The 24,729-nt window shown below is 33.7% G+C and overlaps 5 protein-coding genes across 7 annotated transcripts; 2 read left to right on the forward strand and 3 right to left on the reverse strand.

Annotated features, from left to right (window-relative positions):
• Positions 1–1,633: 1,633 nt before the first annotated feature.
• On the forward strand, positions 1,634–5,118 carry LOC127262810 (phospholipase D alpha 4). Its single transcript, XM_051291639.1, has 4 exons — positions 1,634–1,731; positions 2,402–2,971; positions 3,049–4,204; positions 4,541–5,118. The coding sequence occupies exons 1-4, from the start codon at positions 1,639–1,641 to the stop codon at positions 4,966–4,968; spliced, it is 2,247 nt and encodes a 748-aa protein (XP_051147596.1). The 5' UTR covers positions 1,634–1,638; the 3' UTR covers positions 4,969–5,118.
• Positions 5,119–5,775: 657 nt separating this feature from the next.
• On the forward strand, positions 5,776–7,541 carry LOC127262908 (uncharacterized). The gene is made up of 9 exons (XM_051291774.1): positions 5,776–5,865; positions 5,968–6,066; positions 6,319–6,402; positions 6,493–6,605; positions 6,695–6,796; positions 6,870–6,983; positions 7,060–7,110; positions 7,198–7,318; positions 7,419–7,541. Exons 1-9 carry the CDS (start codon positions 5,776–5,778, stop codon positions 7,539–7,541), a joined length of 897 nt encoding a protein of 298 aa, XP_051147731.1.
• Positions 7,542–9,580: 2,039 nt separating this feature from the next.
• On the reverse strand, positions 9,581–13,266 carry LOC127262812 (3-epi-6-deoxocathasterone 23-monooxygenase CYP90D1). Its single transcript, XM_051291642.1, has 8 exons — positions 12,919–13,266; positions 12,504–12,828; positions 12,232–12,384; positions 11,119–11,397; positions 10,905–10,994; positions 10,357–10,560; positions 10,112–10,242; positions 9,581–9,789 (listed from the first exon to the last, which is right to left on the reverse strand). The coding sequence occupies exons 1-8, from the start codon at positions 13,167–13,169 to the stop codon at positions 9,672–9,674; spliced, it is 1,551 nt and encodes a 516-aa protein (XP_051147599.1). The 5' UTR covers positions 13,170–13,266; the 3' UTR covers positions 9,581–9,671.
• A 3,118-nt stretch (positions 13,267–16,384) lies between these two features.
• LOC127262740 (uncharacterized) lies at positions 16,385–19,234 on the reverse strand. 3 transcript variants are annotated; one of them, XM_051291546.1, is made up of 3 exons: positions 18,991–19,234; positions 18,689–18,872; positions 16,385–16,924 (listed from the first exon to the last, which is right to left on the reverse strand). In XM_051291546.1, exons 2-3 carry the CDS (start codon positions 18,833–18,835, stop codon positions 16,604–16,606), a joined length of 468 nt encoding a protein of 155 aa, XP_051147503.1. In that variant the 5' UTR covers positions 18,836–18,872; positions 18,991–19,234; the 3' UTR covers positions 16,385–16,603. The 3 variants fall into 3 exon arrangements, with proteins under 3 accessions (XP_051147503.1, XP_051147501.1, XP_051147500.1); XM_051291544.1 differs by having other exon boundaries at positions 18,689–18,877; positions 18,991–19,226; XM_051291543.1 differs by having other exon boundaries at positions 16,385–16,914; positions 18,689–18,877; positions 18,991–19,213.
• A 447-nt stretch (positions 19,235–19,681) lies between these two features.
• LOC127263069 (DEAD-box ATP-dependent RNA helicase 20) lies at positions 19,682–24,575 on the reverse strand. Its single transcript, XM_051292005.1, has 10 exons — positions 24,408–24,575; positions 24,022–24,284; positions 23,107–23,286; positions 22,779–22,940; positions 22,471–22,625; positions 22,191–22,283; positions 21,365–21,450; positions 21,034–21,260; positions 20,226–20,456; positions 19,682–19,841 (listed from the first exon to the last, which is right to left on the reverse strand). Exons 1-10 carry the CDS (start codon positions 24,461–24,463, stop codon positions 19,777–19,779), a joined length of 1,518 nt encoding a protein of 505 aa, XP_051147962.1. The 5' UTR covers positions 24,464–24,575; the 3' UTR covers positions 19,682–19,776.
• Between the last annotated feature and the right edge of the window lie 154 nt (positions 24,576–24,729).

The following is a 24,729-nucleotide window of genomic DNA, read 5'->3' on the forward strand; positions in this document are numbered from 1 at the left end:
TATATATATATATATATATGATTGATTAAGTCAAATCAAATACTCTATTTATAAAGAGGAAAGAGGATCTGGCCGGTTAGAAGAACAGATACGACAAGGCCATTACTCCGGCGAGTATTTTTTTTGGGACAAACACTTATCACATAGTGGAAGGTGTTGGTTGGAAAAAGTTGGGACAATGTTCACCTAATGGGCTGATGGGCTGTTTGGGCTTTTTGTTGTTGGACTAATAGAAGGATAAGACCAGTGGGCCCATATACCAAACTGATATCTCACACTCACCACGTGCCCTGTTCAAAACCTGTCACTATTCCTACCTTCAGATAATCATATTATTATAATAATAATAATAAATAATAATAGCTGTCCTAGAAGTTTGGGCAAAGTACACCAACTATATCCTATTGGAATTTTGTTATCAATCATCATTGATTGGTACTGCTACTGCTACTGCTACTGCTACAAATATAAAGAGAAAAATCTCTATGAAACGTGGTAGAAATTCTATCCATTCAAAATGTATATTAGAATTATTATAGTGACTGTGGGCTTGGAAGAACAGCTCATTTCGGCTGACATTTGGTCAATCTTGGAATATATATAACTGAAGTAAATGGATCAATTGCTGGAGTGGTAGTGGGCTGATCATGTTGTTCATATGGTTGAAAAGCCCATGTTCAGTAATTTATATATATATATATATATAAAATAAAATTATGTTATAATATAATATATATATAATGTATTAATGTATAAATATATATATACTGTTGACTCGACTAGATCTTATTCATGTCATGTCTATTTTAGTATAATAGCGGTGTAATAATATAATCTAGATAAGAGAAGATTTAATTATATTATTAGTTTCAAAGAAATGCATACTTTTATTTTTTGTATATTAGAAAAACTCGCACATGTGCGGACAAGCACTAAGTATAGTAATTGAACTTTGTTCATATTCTTGTTCGTGCCAAGTATTTTGGCAAATTTAATATATTTTCTCCTCATTTACACCTATCTTAAAAAACTTCTCATATTTAATCAATTAATTTAAACTATATCAAAATCGAGATATTACACAAAGTGCTTGATTACTTGTTAAGAGGACACAGAACTTAGACTAGTAAAATCTATCAACCATAAAAGTAATCATAAAATTACTATATATAATGGTTCATTAATCCATAAAAAATAATATTCCAATAAATAGAACTTTCCTTTACTATTTATTATTACTATGACTATGACTATTACTATTACTGGCTCTTAATTCTTCATATAATTATTGTCATTATCAAGTCATCTGATAACAAACTACTAGAGCCTAGTTATCTATGTCTATGTGATGAGATCATTACAGCATTACAAGTAGTCAGCAATAATCATAAGTAACCAATCCAAACTAAAACTTGACCTTAAAGTGAAAACAAACAAACACACATATTTGAGTTGAGTTGAGTTTGAGTTGAGTTCCCTCTAAGACTCAAAATGTGAACCTTCTTAAGTCATCCATATCTCTCACTATTCTATTATATTGTTATCATCACCTTCCTTCAACCCCAATCCCACTGTATACATATATAAATATATATATATATATACCAATTCTTGATCTCACCATTTGCAGAAACTCAAATGGAGGAGGAGGACAAGACAAAGTTCCTTCATGGAACTCTCGATGTCACCATCTTCAGGGCCATATCCAACACACCCTCTCTCCCCTTCAAGGTATTACATATTTATATATATATATATATACACGAGACAGATAGATAAATTTTGCCTATTTCTTTATTGTCCACATGCAAAATTCATTTGCATGTGGTGTAAATCCATCATACATAGGATTATGTTGGTTGACTGCACGGACATATAAATAGGGATGTAAATAGACTAGATTAGTCGTATTTTGAAAAATTAAAGCATGAATCTGGCCTATTAGTATGAAATAAAAGGATTATAAAGTTTGAGCCTAGGTTATTAATCTAAAATAAAAAGAAAATAAAAAGACCATAAGAATCTATTTAAAAGCTTATATAATAATTAACTTTTTATCTTTTAAAATTCAATATTATTAAAAAATATAAATGCAATTATTATTTTATGTATATATAATTATAGTTAAAATAAATCAATATCACTTAATTATTTTTTTAAAAAAATATAAATCCTTACAAATATAATAATAAAGTGTAAACTTATTCTAAAAAATTAAATATGCTTTAAACTAAACTTATATTATATTATTTTAATAAATAGGCTAGGTGAAATCTGTAGACCAGCTGTAGTAAGCCGCTGGTAGGCTGTTTGGCCGATCGACGGGTATTTTACTTTTAAACATATTATTTTATTTGAGATGATCATTTAATATTTACTGATGCCTTGCCTAAACTTGCAGTGTATGTCAACAATTCGAAGGTCGTCCGCTTATGTGACGATCAAGATCGACGGACACAAGGTAGCGAAAACCAGCGACCAACACAGCCGTGTCTGGAACCAAACATTCCAAATCCTCTGCGCGCATCCACCCGACGCCACGATCACCATATCCCTAAAAACAAACCATGCCTTCCTCGGCAAGATGGACCTCCCGGCTCGGAAGCTCATCGAAGATTCCAGCCTCATCAACGGAATATTCCCTCTCGCCAAGCCCAACGGCGACCCCAGCAAGGGGATCAAGCTGCAGTTCATCCTCTGGTTCAAGCCTGCCGACTCCGAAACCAGCTGGAACAAAGTTCTACAGATCGACGGCAGATATCAAGGCATCAGAAATTCTTCATTCCCCCTAAGATCAAACTGTGGCCTTGTCCTGTACCAGGATGCTCACCATAATCCCAACTTTTGTCCCCCGCTCGATCGCCATCGATCGCCGCTGCGGAATCTTTGGGAAGATACATACAATGCGATTGATTGTGCCAAGCATTTGGTATACATAGCCGGCTGGTCGCTCAATCCAAACATCGCCTTAGTGAGTTAGAAATTTCTTTTTAGTACAAACCAGAAGTATTTTCAGAGTAAGTTAAAGATGTGTATATAATGGTTCAGGTACGCGATCCGCAGACAGATATCCCGAACGCGCGGGGCGTGAAGCTCGGGGAATTGCTGAAGAAGAAGGCCGAGGAGGGTGTAGCAGTGAGGATCATGCTGTGGGACGACGAGACGTCTTTGCCAATCATTCGAAACAAAGGCGTGATGAAAACGCACGACGAGGATACCGTGGCCTACTTCAAGCACACGAAAGTTGTATGCAAGCTGTGCCCGAGGCTGCACGACAAGTTCCCCACGGCGTTCACGCATCATCAGAAGACGATCACAGTCGATTCGTCTTCTTTGAGGCGCCGCGAGATCGTGAGCTTTTTAGGTGGATTCGATCTTTGCGACGGGAGATTCGATACGGAGGATCATACCCTGTTCCAAACTCTCGACTGCTATGACTTCTACCAGACTAGTCTCCACGGCGCCAGCCTGCACAAGGGCGGGCCTCGGGAGCCATGGCACGACGTGCACGCTCGCCTGACGGGTCAAGCTGCAATCGACGTGCTCGTTAATTTCGAGCAACGGTGGACGAAGCAATGCGATCCTGCAATGCTCGTCCCGATACAGGAAGTGTGCGACTACACGACCCCTGTAGCCGATAGGAATTGGCATGTGCAAGTTTTCAGGTCTATCGATCATTTCTCGGCAGCTCCGATGCCGAGAAACCTCAGGATCGAGAGGAGCGTCCATGAAGCCTATGTAGATGCAATCCGGCGCGCCGACAAGTTCATATATATCGAAAATCAATACTTCATCGGCGGATGCCATTTGTGGGAAGAAAATAGAGAATGCGGCTGCAGGAACCTGATTCCTGTCGAGATAGCGTTGAAAGTGGCGAATAAAATCCGAGCGGGGGAGAGGTTCACGGTGTATGTGGTGATGCCGATGTGGCCAGAAGGGCCTCCGGAGAGCGAGGCCGTGCAGGACATACTACATTGGACGAGGGAGACGATGAAGATGATGTATAGAATCATCGGAGAAGCATTGCGGGAGGTCGAGGGAGGCCACCCGATGGACTATTTACTTTTCTTTTGTCTTGCAAATAGGGAGAAGGAAAGGCACGGGGAGTTTGTACCTCCGTACAACCCTCGCGTTGCAACGGATTATTGGAACGCTCAGAAACACCGGAGGTTTATGGTTTACGTTCACTCCAAGCTCATGATAGGTATCTATTTCAAAGTACTATTTTTATCATTTTCGTCTATCTCACTTCAAAATATTATTTTTCTATTTTAGAAAAAGTAATCATACGTTAATACCAAAATACCTTTAACTCTTACTTAAATTACAAACATATCATTCACGTACAATTACTTTATATATGTCTGGCATACTATTATTTCTTAATCTACTACAAAATCCCAAAGGATCCATTTGATTTGAAACGAATGGAGTATAAAAAATCGCTCTGATACTATATTATATGAGTATCTTACCTAAAAGTTTAAGCTGATAGAAAAATGATCTATCCCTCTCATTATCTCATTGCTATATTTTGTAGTGGACGACACTTATTTGATCATCGGCTCGGCTAATGTGAACCAACGGTCTATGGATGGACAACGGGACACTGAGATAGCCATCGGGTGCTACCAATCAAGAAGTGGCGAAAACATTGACAATGAGGACATTCAAATATTTCGGATGTCACTATGGTACGAGCATACTAGGCGTTCTGAGGATGTCTTTAAAGCGCCGCATTCCTTGGAATGCACGCAGACAATGAGGTCGATTGGAGAGGAAATGTGGAGAATGTATAGTGAAGATGAAGTGAAGGACATGGAAGGTGTACATCTAGTAAGTTATCCTATGAATGTGACCACAGAAGGTTGTGTAGAAGAATTAAGCGAATCCGGGTGCTTTCCGGATACAAAAGCTATGATTAAAGGGAAGAGATCGAAGCTATTGTCTCCCACATTCACAACATAAGAAGTTAGAATTCGATCACTATTAGTATTGTTCTCTATATAGTTCGATGATCATGTAAATATTATCAAAATTAAGTGGTGATCTTTGGTTAGAATACAATAATTTGTTATCTACTATTCAAGATTCTACAAAGATCTAGAATATATAGATATTGATACGTGCACTATATTTATATATAATCGGTCTTTATTTAGATACAAGTAATAAATCAAAAATACTCTTTCAATTATTATTATTAACCAACATTGTTGTTTTTTATTATTTTATTTATTTTTAACAAATTCATAAAATAATATCTAAAATATATCTATAAAAATGAATAAATGAGTAAAAAAACATGAACATACATACATACAAATAATTATTATTATTAATAATTTTTTATCTAAAAATATTTACAAATTTATTTATTTATATATCTTATATTAAGAGTCTCAATTTTAATTTCGGCCCTAGGCCTTCCCACGGTCAGGAATGTCTCGCTCGCTAAAACATATAGGCATTTATTTAGGTATGTTGACCGAATCATCTTATTCGACAGGGACTTGATACCTACGACATTAATGGCAATAAAAATGAATTATAGGAAAGAATGTTCTAGAAAAGTAAAGTAAAAATACGAATTTGAATTAGTTTACACACCGCAACTTACTTATTTTGATGTTATTATCCCTTCAATCCCCAGACCCGATTTACAGTAACAATCATCCACAACAAAAACCCTTCACTCACTAACCATTTCGATTCATTTGAATAAAATCAGATTGTCCTAAATTCGAATACAAACAAAAGGATGAGAACTCTGAAATGCAGAAAACTGCCAAAACCATGGCTGATGTTGTTAGCTTTGATCAGCATTCTTGTGGGATGTTTCCTAGGATCATCAGTCCGTACGATGTTTAAGGTTTCACTAACACAAAATCCCTATCTGTTTCTTCGAAGAAATTGGTTCCTTTTGTATGTTTTTCATATGAACATTTTCTGATCTACTTTGTGCAGGATGGAAAATTGTCATCATTTTATGTAACTGAAGGTCTAGATTCCATCTGGCAACATACAATATTCGATGAAGGCTACAAGTTTGATCCTCAGCCTAAAGTACATCCTATGTTCTTACATTCTTGAAAACATTAAGAAGAAAAGCTTTTAAAGTTTTCTATGTAGATATATGAGTCCATGAATCCACGAGGAGCCGAAAGATTGCCCCCTGACATAATTGAGCCTTATTCGGATTTTTCCCTCCGAGGATGTTCGGAAAATGCAAGTCTTTTTGTCTCTAATGTTTTCGGTGTTTTAATTTTTTTGGTGTTGTATATGTTTGTGCTTATTTTTCTACATGATCAAATGCAGGAAAATCCCAGTAAAACAAAGTATCTGCTAGCATTAGCAGTTGGGATTAAGCAGAAAGTAATTGTGAACAAAATAGTCAGCAAAGTGAGTTCTTGATATCCTGCTTGAATCTTTTTTCAAGCCCTTTGATTTATTGATTTGATGCAGAGGAAATGTTTGTTTATTTTTTTTTAGTTCTCTGAGAATTTTACAATAGTGTTGTTTCACTATGATGGGAGAGCAAGCGAATGGGACAACGAATGGTCACAAAGAGCTATACATATCTCTGCAAAGAGACAAACTAAATGGTGTGTTTTATTTATTGGTTTTTTGTTATCTATTAATGTTTAGACACACAGAGATATGCAGAAATGATTTCCCTGAACTTGAAATGCAGGTGGTATGTGAAAAGATTTCTTCATCCAAATATAGTGGCAGAATATGAATATATATTCATATGGGATGAAGATTTTGGGGTAGAGAATTTTAGTGCAGAAGAGTGAGTAGAATTTTACAACATTATGTTGTCATAAAAATTGGTTGAATTTTGCATAATATTGCAACAAATTTAGGTACATAAAAGTGGTGAAGAAATATGGGCTTGAAATATCACAGCCAGCAGTAACTTCAACAAAAGGGTTGACCTACAAGATGACACTTAAAAGAGATGGAGTTGAAGTCCACTGGTGTGTGTGTGTGTGTGTTGTAATATATATATATATATAGATATATTTCTATCTTTCTAAAATTTTCTCCTTGCAGGCAAGCTGTGGAAGATAATTGCCAGAGTCTGTTCTTGCCACCTTGTGCAGGGTACAGATTCAAATAAGTTCTACCTATAATGTTTTTATGCATTTCTTGGAATTACTACTCTATCTTAGAACACAAATGGTTTGACAGGTTTGTCGAAATAATGGCTCCAGTATTCTCAAGTAACATATGGAGTTGTGTTTGGAACATGATTCAGAATGACTTAGTTCATGGTTGGGGAATTGACTTTGAATTTTATAGATGTGTTGAGGTAACTAACTATCTAATACAACCCTTTTCCACTGTTAATTTATTCTAATTTCATTTAGTGATTGTTTCTAAGCATGTAATATAATCTTTTGGTGTTGCAGAAGCCACATATAAGGATAGGTGTTGTCGATTCACAATGGATAAACCATTTGGTATTGCCAACACTAAGTAATGAGGTATTGCTTGTAGCATACAAAGACAAGCACATTTACACTGTTTGGTAATAAGGTTGTAAAGTTGTAAATAGTTTAAATTCCTAATGCAGGAAAACTCCATTAATGGGAAGCGCTCAAGATTATGGGTAGCTTACTATATCCCACTTTTGTCCTAATTCTGATTCATTTCCTAAGTTCAAGTGGCACTAATTGGGTATGACTAATATTCATATATGTTATCAGGTACGTGCAAGAAGTCATGCTGAAATGGAAGAGTTTGACAGGAGAATGAAAGCAGCAGAAAAAAGCCAGAACAACCAAACCAACCATTGATTAATCCATCAAGAAACCTTGACAAAGAGAACACATTTGAATACTCATCTTTTTTCAGTTATAAAACTTCACACAAGTATAGCTTTCTAAATGGGCTCAATTTCATGATGCTTCTATGTATGTGCAATATAAATCAATATGAATTAAAATGTGCGGATAGTTTCAGACAGGAATCAACTTGAAGTTATGTACCTGGAGCCTGGCCCATGTGAAACTACTTTGTAATCCTGTTCAACCACATCTGCTTTTAAGTAAGAAACAACATAATTTACATAAGTTACATATTTTGTAAGTGAATATTGTAGATTATCTTTTCCATCTTCCCCATATGAAGCTAGTTTATCAATGATCAAATGAGCATGAAAGCAAATGAGAGTTTGGTACCCCCTATAGAAGTGGATTTCTTAAAGAACTTCTGATTCAAGAATTTACCATATGATAATATTCCTGTGCTGACAGTATTACCAAATTAATAAAATCGTTTCAATCGATTTTGTCACTGGAATGAAATTACCACACAACATTCTATCTTGTGCAAGAGCAGAAAGCAATCGCCAAGTACAGAGTAATACCATAAGAACATTTCTTAGTCCAATTCTCCAATTTCAGTTTCCTATCAACACCAACACCTACTGCTCAGATTGAACTTTAAAACTGGGCAATTAACATTGCTTATTTTACACTATGAAGGGAACACATTCAGTTTGGATTTACAAAGCTCAGAAACACTTTTGACCTAAAAATTATTACATAAAAATAAAATAATTTCACGATCCTACGTAGGTATTGCATCCATTAATGACTTCAACAACAACAACAACAAACAGCAGCTCATTCCGAAGATAAAACAACGAGCTACAAATTACAAAAAGAACATTTCTTAGTCCGATTCTCCAATTTCAGTTTCCTATCAACACCTACTGCTCAGACTGAACTCTAACACAGTCCAATTAACATTGCTTAGTTTACACTGTGAGGGGAACACATTCAGTTTGGATTTACAAAGATCAGAAACACTTTTGACCTAAAAATTATTACATAAAAATAAAATAATTTCACGATCCTACGTAGGTACTGCATCAATTAATGACTTCAACAACAAGAACAACAAACATCAGCTCATTCCGAAGGAAAAACAACGAGCTACAAATTACAATCCTCTGCTGTGCATAGCACACTATCACTTGGTTTAACACAACTACAAATCCGGCAAGTTTGAACTGTAAAACTAACATCAATCCGAATTTCGCACCTGTAACCAGTGAAGGACGAAGTAGTGCTCTGCAATTGCATCAAATCACGCTGTAGTTTGCAGCAAACTCATGCAAGGTGATTTTGTAAAATTTCACTAGTGCTGATTACCATGGGCCCAATAAATTAAATTATAATTGGGCCATATTTTAAAAAGCCCAATAAAATGGTTCACTTCTGCCCAACCATAAAATTCACAGCCCTATATAGAAATATTCCAATAATTTAAATCCAAATTATTTTTTTCTCCTTTTTTTTTTTCAGAAAGGGTAAAAAAATACTTGCCAAATTGATCTACAGTTCTCAATAGATTTATACTGTAATTCAATAATTTTTTTTATTGTATAATACATAAGCATTCAACAAAATTTTACAATGTAAATCAGTGTATTCACATTATAATTGGATGGATTTCTTTTATACTTTTAAAACACACAAATTCAAAAGAAAATAAATATGATTCAATCCCATTTCATATATATATATGTGTGTGTTTGTGTGTGTATGTATGCTTGTGTCCACAAGCAATGTAATGACAATAACAATATAAAATATATATGTGTGTGATCTAACTATATATATATATATATAGAAATTGAAATAATCCCAAGATGTTCAATTAATTTTAAAAATGTTGAATTGATCTGAAGTGGCCTTTTTGACCCAAACAGGCAATCTTCTCTTCATTCTCACAGTTGGGAAGTTTATAATGCTGTCTTCCTCAGCTTCCCATCTGCACCACATATAAATGAAATCAACACACAATACAATATACATAATCAAGAAATAGAATTAGGGTTTGGTTTTTAGTAAAAAGTAATGATATTTTGAATCGAAAATAAGTATTGTATATTATTTTTAATATTTATTTAATAGTGTGAGTTAGATGATGTAAATAACAGTTTCACCAAAAAACTTAAATTGTTAGGTTAGACGATGTAAATGGCAGTCTCACTTAAAAGTTTAAGTTGTTAGGGATATGCATCATTTATTTATCTACAAACGGGAGTCCACCAACAGTGTAAAAACATAAAATTAATTGATTAATAAATTACCGGGCAAATCGATTGACGAAATGATGAAGGAAAATGGAAGCCTCCAGCCTGGAGAGTTCATGGCCAGGGCACAGCCTTTGCCCTCCTCCAAATGGTGTAAATTTACTCATCACCATTTCCTTGTTATTTTGCTGCACATATGTATATATTGAATTATTATTGATCAAGAAGTAAGTATTAAATTTAATTTAATATATATATATATATATATAGATATGTGAAATAAAATTAATGAGTAATAATACTTGGTGCTGCCATCTCCAAGGATTGAAGTGATAAGGGAAGTCATAGAGATGATGATCCAAATGAACAGATCTGAAATAGGCCAAAACACACCATCCCTTTGGGATCAAATAATGTGCATTTCCCTTTCTGATTTCTACATCTTTCATGGCCTTTCTCATCACCCCTATTATTATATTCCCCATTCTTAGGGTTTCTGTTATCACCTGCAACAATTAATATCATACAAATTAATACAAAATCCAAAATCAATCATCACTTATTCATATCTACCCAAACTTATTTATAACATATACACAAACATAGTATAGAAAGTCTTGTATCATACACTTTTAGAAAATATTGCACTAAATTTTCTACAAACCCTAAAAATTGCAAACTCTTTTTCGTATTTTTGAAAATATTGCTACAATGTTTCGTAAACATAATGGAGCCTCGTACGATTTTAGAATTATTATAAAGAATGATGAAATATTTCCAAATATAAATGAATTATAAGCAATTTTGCCATATATATATATAAGATTAATTAATAAATTAAATAACTTGCATTTTGTGTGAAGGGCAGTGACAAATAATCATTCCATGAAAAGGGTTCTCCTTTCTTCTCCTTCACTCTCCTCATGCTAACATTTTCCTCCTGAAGAAAAAAAAAAAAAAAATCATCTTTCAGCATTGTTAGAAGAAATAGAGTTTAATTAATTATTAGAAGTACTGATCGATCAATCGATCGATCTATCGACAAAATTAAATTTAGTAATTACTGTTAGAAGGTGGAGAGCAGCAGGAGATTCAGAGAGGTATTTTAGGGAAAGAGTGATGAGAAGAGGAACAGAATCCTCTCCAGGTATCATAAGATCAATTAGGTTTTCTGCAATTGCATCGTCTGTAAGATCTTCGTTCATCATCAGTGCTTCTGCAACATCTTTTGCAGCTCCATTTCCATACATATTGTTCTTATTATTATTCTCATCCATTCTGCAAATTCTTTTTCTTTTTGCTTCTATTATCTCATCTATCACCTCTATCATTTTCTTTTTCGCCTGAATTATAAAGAAAATGTTAAAATAATTAAAATAAAAAATACACACATAATCCAAAAGAAGTAATCAAATGGAAATATATTGTTGTGATGAATTAGTTCTAGTTGTCAAATAACAAAGTGAAACGTTAACAAGACACAGATTGTTCAAAAAAATGGAGAACAGATTTATTGAGAATGGTTGTGCTGAGATTTCATATTTGAAAATCTATTCAAATAAACTAGGGTGTGTTTGTTTGGGGAATTGGATTTTGAATTGGGATTTGAATAGTAAAAATTTTGAATTTGAATAGTTGTATGATGTGATATAAATAGGTGTTGATGTGATGTTTTGAATGTAAAATTGATTTTTAGTATAATATAAAAAATGAAAAATAGGTGTTTGATTTGATATTTTTGGGGAAAAAAATGGAATGAATAGTGATAATTAAATCCAATCTTTCAAACAAACACACCCTAAGAGAATATATTAACAAGCTCAGCAAAACCTAAATGAAAACTCAGCAAGTGCCAAATTAGAGTTAAGACATATGTTAATATATATATATATATATATCATGGATAATTAAATTGTCATCTTTGTACTATACATATGTAATAATACCAAAATCAATTCTTGAAATTTTAAAGGAATTAATTAAAGGGTGTCTTTTGATTTTGTTTTGGTGTTTTATTTTTTCTTTTCCTTATGAAAATGAGTGTTTTGATGTGATTTCATGTAACTGTAAATAGCTGGGGATGAAATATCAAAATTTTATTGGTGTATATATATAAAAATTAAATTAAATAAGTGTGTAGATGAAACCCTAATTAATTTGAATATTAATAGAATTACCTGTAAGGATCTGTAAAGCTGAGTGCCAGGAAATTTGAGTGGTAAAGACATAAGGCCAGCTATGAATTTCTGAAAATGTTTCTTCAAAACCTCCATTTTTGCATCTCCACCATCCAAACTGATCAGTGCTTTTACCAGAACTTGAAATGCAATCTTCCAAAAAATAAATAAAAAATGATATACATAAATATAACACATATATATATATATATTTATAATTTGTTGCAGAAATAGACAATAATTGATTAATTAATTAATTAATTAATTAATACTTTTCTTGCTTCGTCTTGAATGTAAACAGGTCGATCTTCTCCCCAATCCGCCATGGCTGCCAGCACACATTTCTCCATGTCGGCGGTGACCTGAACTTTGAATCCGGCGGACCGGAGAAACCCTCCTATCAATCCATGGATTCGTCTCTGGCGGGCGCCATTGACGAGCAGAATCGAGGATTTCCCCATCAGCTCCATCAACGATTTAGGGTAAGAAGGCACGAATGAATTGGGATCACTCTGGAGGATCATTCTGCTCACTTCTGCATCCGTCGAGACGATCGTCGGATTACCGAACAGATGAGACCTGAAAACATTGCCATACCTGAACAACAAACATCACCAATTTCATCGATTTTTGAAATTAGGGTTTTCTGCAATAAATTTTTTTCCCCCAATTTGAATTTCAACTCACAAACGACGTCGTTTGTCCATGAAGGCTTCGGGCCTGTCGGAATAAGCAGAGGCGATGAAGTGGAGAGTCTCTCCGATGAAAGGCCAGATTCCGAGGCTGCCACGTGGCAGAATCTTGCATGATCTGAGGTTCCATGGACGGCCAGGATTCGTTGCAGCATCTTTTCTCAATTTCGTGTACACTAATAATGATAGTAATAATATTGCTGCTGTGTTAATGGCTGCCAAACTCCAAAAACTGCTGATCTCCATTTCTTCTTCGAACCCTTTTCTTGTATTAATCAGACGATTATTTTCAGTAATTAAGATTCCTTGATTTCTGCTAAGGTATTTGTTCAGACAAAGAGAAGTCTTTAGTGAAATCAAAGAAGATGATAATTATACATAATAGATACATAATATATATATGTATGTATGTCTGTGTGTATTATTGAATTCATCAGTCTTTTTGCATTTAACAATAAAAATACCGTTGTATTTGTATAATTTTTTTTTTACAAATGTCATTCTATTAGCATTACAAGAAACTAATGAAAGTATTTTTGTATTTTTTTCTTAATCTGTACTTTATTTTGATATAATAATTAATATTCAAATATCAACCGTAAATATGACTCTTAGAGCCAGACGAATGTATTATTATTATATATATATATATATATATTGGCTGCAGTATGCAAACACCACTAAACTATATTGTATTTTTACTTTGGCTTTAGTCACACTATGAATTGATAGCTTGTTTCTTTTGGTTTTTCTTACCAATTTTGTACTATTGGACTCTCAATTTTCTGAAGAAAATAATACAAATACTATTATATAAAATAAAAAATTCAAATCTAATAAATGTTTTGGAATTAGTTATTTTCTTAAATCAATTTTTATTTTTTGTCCAATTTTCAAGATAGTGTAAAATATGGGTGTGTTGGTTATGATCTGAAATTCAAATTATTTTTTATTACTATTCATTCTACTAATAGAAATACACTATTTTGTCTTTCAATAGATAGCATTTTTCTTTTAATAAAAATATTCAAATCAATACTTCATTTTAATCCAATTTCAAACAAAACAAATATTGTGATTGCTTGAAGATTTTGACCTAAATTTTTACTATTACAAATTTTTCTTTCAAAAAATATTAAATTAAATACTTATAATTTTTTTATATTGCATTAAAAATTAATTTACATTCAATATTTATTTATATTACATTATAACAATTCTTTCTTAGATTTTACTATTTAAAATTCAAAATTCAACTCTCAGACACACAAATAAACACAAATAGATAAAAATAAAAATAAAAATAAAAATTTATATTTTAATATATTTTATCTTAATTCAAACTACTTTTCGACCAATTGGGATTGAAAATTAAAAGGTTTAAAATGTATTGAACGTAGGTACAATTAATGTTTATATATAAATTGCGGGTCAGAAAAGAAGCCTACATTCGATAATTAAAGACGTCTTCTTCGTAAAGCCAACTAATGATTAAATTTCCCTATAATATAAAATAAAATAATCTAATTACATATAGCTTATTTTGTAGTGATTTAATTAATTAATTGAAGTGATCATGATCTTTTTGGTTCATTAAACAATAATACATTAGGCTAATAATTTGAATATTTGACAGATGCCCACAATATATATATATATACATATAATTTATATACTAAGTCTAATTTTTCATTATAAATATCTATAAAGTTAAGATTTTTATTTTATTTATTTATTTTTATGTTAGTAGATATAGAAAAATAGGATGAACCCTGAGGTTGAATTGGTTGGTCAAAATTGTGGATTAAATTATTCTAATGAGTCCATGCCCCTCATGTGGCTATAATTATTTGTTCAATTATAATTAAAGCAAAGCTATGTATTATCTTATTAATAGGGAAATTTGTGGATCTTCTTCTTGTATGATGAGGAATTATTTAAAAAATAATTTTATTGAATGTCTATATTATAAATATATACAAATATATATATATATATATTACTACTTTTTTAGGGTATACTTAGTTTTGATTTTAAACTCAAATTAGCTTATATCTTATTTTTAATAAAAATATATTATTGTTATTATTTCATATAAAATATCGCATTAAAAATATTATTCAAACAAAAATTGATTGAATTTATCATTTTCCTAATTTATGTATAAATAAGATGATAGAGATATAAAATAGAGGGAGAGAGTGTGTAATTTGTTTGACTGTTGGGGATGAAGAGAAGACTAAAAATAAAATAATGAATTAAGTCACTTATGAGGGAATGATTAACCCACGTTTGCCTTGATATTTTTAATATTGAAATTTGGTATTTGAGCACAAACCCATCATGATTTTATCCAAAGTGAGCAACAAGCAACAATCATTTGCCCAACTAGGCATCATATAAAAAATTAATTACTATTTATTTATTTATTTAGTTTAGAATTATATTGTTAAACAAGAATCTTAGAGGAATAATTTTGGGGTTTTTCTATATGTGATGCTGATGTCATCACTTATTTAAATATGTTTTCAAATATGGGCAAAAAGCATTCTACTCATTTATTATTGAATGGGTGGGGTAGGGTGGGGTGGGGTGGGGTGCATACACATTTCTTGACCCTCTTCCATTATATTTTCATTTTAATTTAATTAGGATTTATTTACTTTGTATTTTAGGGTGTACATCTAAGGGCATAGGATAAGAATGGCTTGGCTGTGAAATGACATATATACCCTTTCGTTTTTTTGTTTTTTTTTTTTTGGAATTTAGGTGAGAATCGAAGAATGTAGGGTTATTTATTTCAAATATAAATTAATAGTATTCCCTTTGTGTAGTTTTGTTGATAAAAATATATTAATTTTTTATAAACTATTATTTAAATTAAAATTCAGATTTCAAACCTAAAAAGAAATAAACAATTAGATATTGAAATATTTTAAGTGCAATAATATGAATTAGCAAGCACAAATGAGAGTCTCATCATGTAAAATAAACTCCTTTCTGCTCAATCTAAATTTATATATTTATCTTTTACATAGTAAATTAAAAGGTACTAATATTTTATTGAAGAATAAAAATATATAAAAGTATTTTGACAAAGTTATCATTTGCAATTACATTGAACACTTTTTAGATGTATATATTTGCCAAATATATTTGATTTGTATTTCAGTTTAAAAATTTTTATGTGACAAATGGAGTATATATATTTTTACATAAAATAAAATATGAGAATTACACAAATAAATAAATAGATAATAATAATTAAATTAAATTAAATCCAAAGAGACATAGCCTAACTTTATCGCAAAATTGTGGATTCAAGATTCAATCAAATGCTTTTGTATCAGTCAATGGCACTAACAGTTTTGTGGCTCAAGAAAAAGCTAACAGTTAAATAAAAACCATTTTACAGAAATGAGAAAATATTCTTCAAATGCCACAAAAATGAGGCATGAAAATAGTGACCAACAAGCAATCTTCTCAATAAAACAAAACACTCTCAAACTTCTGCAGCAGATGCGAATTCCGACGTCATAAAAAATAATAATAAACAAAATATTTTAAATCCCAAATGTGTTAACCAAACTGTAGAATCCATTCTGAAGAAGGGAGGAAACATAAGCATAAACATACCGAATTCGATTTATTCGAACTGGATTTTCGAAAAATTCGAAAAATCAGAGGCTGGGGATGGATTTGGCTCGGATGAACTGTTTGAGAACGGCTTTCTCCTCATCGATGCGCTTTTTCTCTTCAGGGTCTTTTGGTTTCACTTTCCTCTTCTCTTCTAACATCCATTTGAACAGCTCACGCTGTTGATCCTCGGGAATCGGGGCCCGCCGTATGGTCTCCTTAACGATTGGTGGAGTATCGGATACTTCGACTATTGCTGAAGAGGATGATGATGATGTTGCAGAACTGGTGGATTCGGGTATCTCCGATTCTGATGAATCCGTGTCTCTTTGTCTAGTCCTTATGAGAACGTACGCTGCAAAGTGCTATTTTTGGGTCAGAATTAATCGCTAAAAGCAGCATATATATAATATGAGTAGTGCCCATATATAGGATATTCACAGCTTGTTTAACCATATGAATACATATCGATATTATGGCCAAAAAAAAATTATTTCTTGAGCAAAGTCTTTGAAATTAAGGGCCAAGCTGTAAACATACTACCAATTTCTGCAGTTATCCACATGAATTGCTTGGATAAGATCTGAAGTTTAGCTAAGCACAACTATTTTATTTTCTATATGTATCGAAGATTCTTCTATCATAACCAGACGAGGTCAAATCAGAACCGTGTTGATTTGATTGAATTAGCAAATCAATATGAAGCAACTAGCAATTTGTTACAAAGCAGATAGCATACCACATTATTTTGAAACAATTAGCTTTTCATCACAAACTATATGTTATATTAATATTTGCTATTTTTTTTATAGATATTTATTAATTGAGTCAAATCAGACCCGTAATCGGAGCGATAAGAGCAACTTCTTAGTAAAAGTACTCTTTCTATCCCAACTCAATGTACTCATTTTACTATTTTCTTTTGTCCCACTCAAAATTATCTATTTCCTATTATAGTAAAAAAATAATTCATATATAAAGACCAAAATACTTTAATTTTAACAAAATATATATTTCCTTTGTATTGTAAGAACAAAAATGTTAACACTATCTTTCACACTTCCAATACCAATAAAAATTCTATTATTTTTTAATTTACTACAAAAAAAAAATAAATATATACTTTGAGTTGAGACGGATGGAGAGGATGGAGTGCATGTGTAACTTTGATTGGAAATATCAGCCTCCATAATTTTGTCCAAGTTCAAACTTCCATAGCAAATTGAAGGACAAATTTTCATCAGAATTGCAAAAAGAGAAAAACGATTGCTGTGATCTAGGGAGAATAAATAAGGTATCATATTTTGAAAATGCTCCGGAAATCATACGAGTAGACATCATTCAATTGCTGAAGACATACAGATGAAAAATTCAAGCACTGTACATTCATACTCTACCTACATTTGACTATTTAGTGACAAGAAAACGACCAATCTTAAACGAGACAACCGGCAATAGGAACTGAACACAAATTACAAAGTTTTGCGCTGTTTTACGACCCAACACTTCACAAATTGTTAAATCATTCTACTCATACTTATAATTAAGCACCTCGGGAGTGGAACGAGTAAAAAAAGTGAATATAATATTGAACAAGGCCTAGAAATCTAACAAAACCTGTGTTTTCAACCTTGTTTTTGCACTATGCAATCTAAGTAGAAATATATTCCCCCTAAGACACATCATATTCAACACTTATTTTCTTTCAAAAGTTTTCGAAATCAAAATATCATAGAACAGAAGAGCACACAAAAACCACAACCAAACACAAAGATTCCTTACTTCTATGACTCAATCATTAACTCATCGAAACCTTAAAAGAACAGCCAACTGCAAAGTTACTCATATGAATGTGGAATCAGAATCAGACAGAGGAAATAATTCCCAGCCCTGCCCTATTTCCGAGCATATCGATATCTATTTCCCAATTAATCAATCATCAGGCATTTCATAATTCAAATAGTGTCACTATTTACTGAAGTTCAGAGTGCACATAAATTGACATTAATAAACTTTTTTTACAGAAACTATAAACAATTGGTGATGATAAATTAGTAGAAATTTCAAAAGTCAAAACGCTAAACAGAATAGATGTGAATTCCATAAAAACAGAGGAGAAAAAAGCATACCTCCAATGGAGAAATTGACAGCCAATAAAAGCGGCCAGAGGAACCTATAGCGGCGAAGAAAAGACTCCTTTTGAGGTTGAGCAGGACGATTTGGCGGCGGCGGCGGCGGCGGAGGTGGTGGTGGCGCTGGAGCAGCCGAAGCTCCATTCGACGACGACGCTGTAATCGGCGCAGACGCTTTCAACTTCGCTATTGCAAAACAAACCCGATCAAAACAGCCAGAAGATTACAACAAATATACATATCCTGAATAACGATTTCGAAGAAAAAAACGAAGAGTAAACGAATATGATGAAGATTACATTTTTTGGGTTTGTTGGTGTAGAGCTTCGGGGGTCCTTCTTCGCTCATTGTCGATCTTCTTCGATGCCCTGCTTGCCTGCTCTTGTTTCAATTCCTTGACCAGTTTGCGTTTGTTCTTTTCTTGATTTCCTCAGCTTCCAGTCACGGGGTTGGGAATTTGGGTTTTTGCTTAGAAGCGACATCGTTTCGTTAACTTTTCCGAGGCTACGACGTCGTTTCTTGAGAACTCTTCGTCCCCAAGTAAATAGTAACGAATTTACTTTTTTTTTTTTTAAGAACTGAAGTTGCGGAAGTAGCTTTTCATTTTGTAATTGGATAATTCTTTTATATAAAAAATTTTTGAAAATCAACTCAAAATACTTCTCAACCAACTATTTTGTCTGCTTTTAAATTAAAAAATAAAAGGTTCAAATAAAAATAAATATTAAAAAAAAAAACAAGCACCTTATTTACTGGTAAAACTATAGAAGCCCAGTATAATGTACTTTGATTTGAAGACAGACTTCAATAAAGCCCAAAAGAGACGTAACAGAGAGGGAAGCCTAATATATTTGATCCAAACAAATATATGGACAAATAAAATAGATGGATAGATAGAATAGAAATCAAATATCTTCACATATCCTATAATGAGATTCGACTAAAAATCCTCACAAATTTTACAAATTCACCACTTGGTCTTTATGCATGCATACTGGGGTGGGGTGGGGTGGGGTGGGGTGAGGATCACAACTGCACCTTCTCTTCTCTTCTCAGAAATGACCAACATTGCACCAACAGCATACTCAGTTCCAAGACCGGCTGCTGCTGCCGCCACCGTGTCCCCTTCCACGATCTCGCCCCCCAAAAGCTATCAAGATAAATCATAACCAGAATAAACAATCAGAGTTTCTTCCAAGAATAGGAGTAATTCACTTGTGCTTTGAAAAATCAACACCATACTCCTCTCAATTTAGAAATCGCATGAGACTCCTCCATCGCATTTATAAAAATATTGCACATATATTTTTTAAAAATATTACACAAAATCCCCTGAAAATGAAATTTTTCGCAATTTTTTGAAAACACAAGAAAATACGGTGCAGACTACTAAAACTACAGGCAAGTTATAAATAATTTTGCCCCAAGAATTATGACAAATTTTCATGAAATTGTGAACCAGCACAATACAGATACATATATGATATGTGTATAATAAAGACATGTGAACATGTTTCTGAAACATGAAGCTAACCTGGTGGGGGAGGCGCACCGCGACCCATAGCTACCAGCTCAGGGCTAACTTTCTGTCCGGCCTCTTGAAGGATGCTCACAAGGTCCTTTGCAAATCTTGCATTGGCAGCAGTAAAATAAGTGTATGCAGTGCCCTTGGCACCAGCTCTTCCTGTTCGACCTATTCGGTGAACATAATCCTCCAGGGATCCGGGAAAGTCATAATTGATGACATATTTTACATCCTTCACATCTGCCAAGTTTAACGGGAGTAGTTAGTTAAGCACGTGGAAGTGTCTTCTATATAATCAACTTAACGCTGAATGAAAATCAATACCATAACCACATCTGAGAAAGCATGCCTCTGATTACACAAGTTTTCAACTCTGTTTTGGCACTATTCATCACAAATTTCTCTCTAAAATATATTACATCCAACACTTATTTTTATTTAAATATATATACATAAAAAACCCATTTCCTATACAAACCATTGTTGCATCCACCGCCTAGTTACTTCACATCAAATACTTATTTCTTATTCTAATCTTTCTACTATTCTCAAAACTCCTTGAAACTCCAAGCCACTTACAAAATATATCTAAACACACATTTCAGTTCCAAATGCAATAGATTTCTATTTAAGTTGACATTCATCAGTACATTATGTTTTAAAATGCATAATATAGCTTACTCCCCACCCCTCGACCCCAATTTTTAAAATCAATGAAGGTCCATGAAAAGAAGTGTCTCCAGAGGTACATTTCGATATTTTGCCCAGAAATGCAGTAAAGTAAAAGCAATCAATAGCTTCCCCTTTCAAAACATACCTAGACCTCGAGCTGCAACATCAGTAGCAGTCATTATTGGACTCTTACCAGCCCTGAATTCTGACAGGACCCAATCTCTTTCAGCTTGGCTTTTGTCTCCATGAATAGATAGAGCAGGCCATCCATCCATTCGGAGCTGCCTGGTTATTTGATCACACCCCTTCTTTGTGTCCATAAATATCAAGATGCGACTGCCATCCATTATGTCCTCCAGTAGCTTCACTAGTCTAAAATATTTATAAAATCAAATCACCAACACCAAACCACAATTGTCGAGAAACTTGTAGGCAAAAATAATAATTTAGACAGGCAAGTTGAGATTTGACCATACTTGTTATATTTCTGACTCTCTGAGACAATCTCAACATGCTGGTGAATGGCATGGTTAGCTTTCAAATCAGGTGAACCAATGATAACCTGCTCCCGGACAAAGAGAGAAGCACAAAACAGAACAATGCAGATTAGTTATAAAAAAATCACAACAAGGACATCTTCACAAACTGACATGGCTGAAATCATGCTTTCATTCAGATCTAAACAATCCAAAAATATAACTATGCAGGCAGCCACAGATCACCATGGAGCTATCATAGGATTAGAGCTGTTAAACGAACCGAGTCGTTCGTGAACTCGGCTCGATTCGGCTCGGTTAAAGCTCGTTCACGAACGTTAATGAGTCGAGCCGAACAACATAAACAGGCTCGTTTCGTTAACGAACGAGCCCAAGCTTTGTTCGCAAACGTCCGTTTAAATAATATATTTATTATAAATATTATATATACATATAAAATTATAATTTATAAAAATATATAAATAAAATAATTTTAAATTTTCTTTATAATTTATATATAAATTTAAAAAAATAAGACAAACGAGCTCAAACAAACTCGAACGAGCCTAAACGAGCCGAACACGAATACGAGTTCAAACAACAAAAATTCGTAACGAGACGAGCTCGAACACTACGAACGAGCTCAAAAGCTTAACGAACAAACACGAGTCTTGTTCGCAAACATTAACGAACACTTAAAATTTGACTCGGCTCGAATCGTTAACCGTTCTACATAGGATATACAATTAGAAGACAATTAGTAGAGCAAATGTTTCACATATTATAACTACTAGGAAAAAAACAAAACAAATTAAACATCACTTGCTTTATATGGATTAAACAAAAATCTCCGGGCAAGTTGTTCTACTTCCTTGGGCCATGTGGCACTCCAGTACAAAGTTTGGCGATCTGGTCGAATCTGCACAGTCCATTGAGATTGATAATCAGGTTCGTACGACGTAAAGCAGGATAAGCAAACATGCTTGCACAATTGATAGATAAGAAGTAAAAATAATAATAGGCTCGCTATAGAAGAATATGAATGAATAAAAACTTCGGCAGAATTGAATTCAGTTATAGTCAAGGCATCTTAAGTTTGAGCTAACCTGGTCAACAATGTTCCGAATCTGTGGCTCAAATCCCATATCTAGCATCCGGTCTGCCTCATCCAATACCAGATATGTGACCCTTCTTAAGTTTGTATGATGAGATTCCAGCATATCAATTAGCCTTCCAGGTGTTGCGATGATAATCTCAACACCTAATGAGGTGAAAACATTATAATTAGCAAGACTGAGATCTGATTTTGGACAAAAACATGAGTAGAGGAAAAAAGAAGCGAAAGAGAATACCCGATTCATGAACATCACGATACAGTAGTATTCTTAATCACGTTGAGCTTATCACCACCTACCTTTCTGGAGATCACGAACTTGAGGTCCCTTAGGAACCCCACCATAAATGCATGTATTCTTAATCTTTGAAGATGCGCCAAACTTAGCAGCTTCTTGTTGTATCTGAACAGCAAGTTCACGAGTTGGAGCTAACACTAAAACTATTGGGCCATCTCCCGGAGCTAGCAAATAAACAAATAAACATTCATGGAAAAACTGTCAACAACTAAGTGCTAAATAAATCACAATTTTTAAAATAGTTCCTGCATTTGATATGCGTATATATCCACCCTTATACAGCCACATAATGAGGTAGATCAAATTAATACATAGATAATCCTGCAGTACCTAAAATTGGCTGAGCATTAACGTGTACGATAGCAGGTAAGAGATAAGCAAGTGTTTTGCCAGACCCTGTTTCTGCAATACCAATAAGATCACGCCCCTTCAAAGCCATCGGCCAACCTTGTGCTTGAATAGGTGTAGGTTCAGTAAAACCAGCTTTGACAATTTCTTGCATAACATACTCTGTAATAACAAAAAATGAGTCAATCTGATATACAAGTGAACATCGCTGACTCATTACACTCAGACAACTAAAGCAAGCCTCACCAAATTTCACTATGTAACCAAAAGTAATACTCAATTTCATACCATCAAATAATTTAGGCAAAATTCTAACAGCGTGTACTCTTTCACAAGAGAAAATATTCTTCAGTTGGATATTATTAAGGGATTAAAACAAGTAAAAAAAATTGAGCAAGAAAAATGATAAAGAATAACTAACTCCCTAATTATAATTTCCCCCTGCAGCAGACTAATTTAAAAACAATCAAAAGCTACAGCGCGTTGGAAGGTGACATTTCATCAATAGGCTTTGTGATTGCAGATTCCAAAAAAAAAAATTCCATTATGTGAAGAAACATAATTATCAAGGCAATTTCATGCAATAAAAAACTGCAACAGTAAACTAAATTCGTTTTCCTATTCACTCCTTTTGCACTAACAATCACCCACTTCATGCCTCCTCAAAAGTCCCACTCCCACCAATGACACAGTAAAAATACTACAGAGAGAAATCTCATTATTCTTCGCCCTAAACAGTCCCAAAAATCGATAAAAACACTCTTCCTTCTTTAACAGCACAAGATAATCAAACTATATGCATGCAATAACATAATATAATGAAATACAAAAGCCACAGTACGAGAGAATAACGAGCAAGCATCACAAATCTCAGAAGTAAACCACTAAAATTAATACCCGGAAAACCAACATCCCGAAAACTCTTAATAGGCCTCGGAACATCCTTCCCTTCAACAGTAATCTCCCGTTTCCGCCTATACTCCTGCACGTCAGCTTCAGACATAGCAGCAACAGACGGTGACTCCACATAGAAGTTCTTCTCGAACGGAGTCAATCCATCCAATTCCGATTTCCGCGACGACGAATCGTACTCTTTCCTAGCGGAGGATGAAGAGTGGTAACTGCTCTCGTAATCTCTTTTATAATCAAACCCCGAATCCCTAAAAATCAAACACACATACGCAAACTCGTAATATATTTCCATCCGGAAGTAAACCCAATCAAACAGACAAAAAACAACTCAACCAGCACACATATAGGCACAGCAATTTGAACGCACATACCCGCGTCTGTCGCGGTAGGATCCATGGTCGGCAGAGCGACTATCGTAGCGGCTCATGATGCACGGCCAGCGCCGGCGAGGTCAGGAATGCAAGAAATTGCGGTTAGGGTTTATGGGAGCGAATTTTGTGAATTAGGGCAGTGTCCGAGTGCACATTCCCTCCGCCAAGGTACGCTCATCATTGGTTTATTGGTATTGCTTCTTTGCACCCTAAAGAAATACACAATTTCAAATTAGCCCCTATAAAAGCCACATTTGCTGTGTGCCTCCACATTTGAAGATTTTTAAAACTTTGGAAGTACAAAAAAAAAAAAAAAAGTAAA

The sequence above is a fragment of the Andrographis paniculata genome, unplaced genomic scaffold, assembly GCF_009805555.1.
Source record: "Andrographis paniculata isolate CXL003 unplaced genomic scaffold, ASM980555v1 Contig66END, whole genome shotgun sequence".
NCBI lineage: Eukaryota > Viridiplantae > Streptophyta > Magnoliopsida > Lamiales > Acanthaceae > Andrographis > Andrographis paniculata.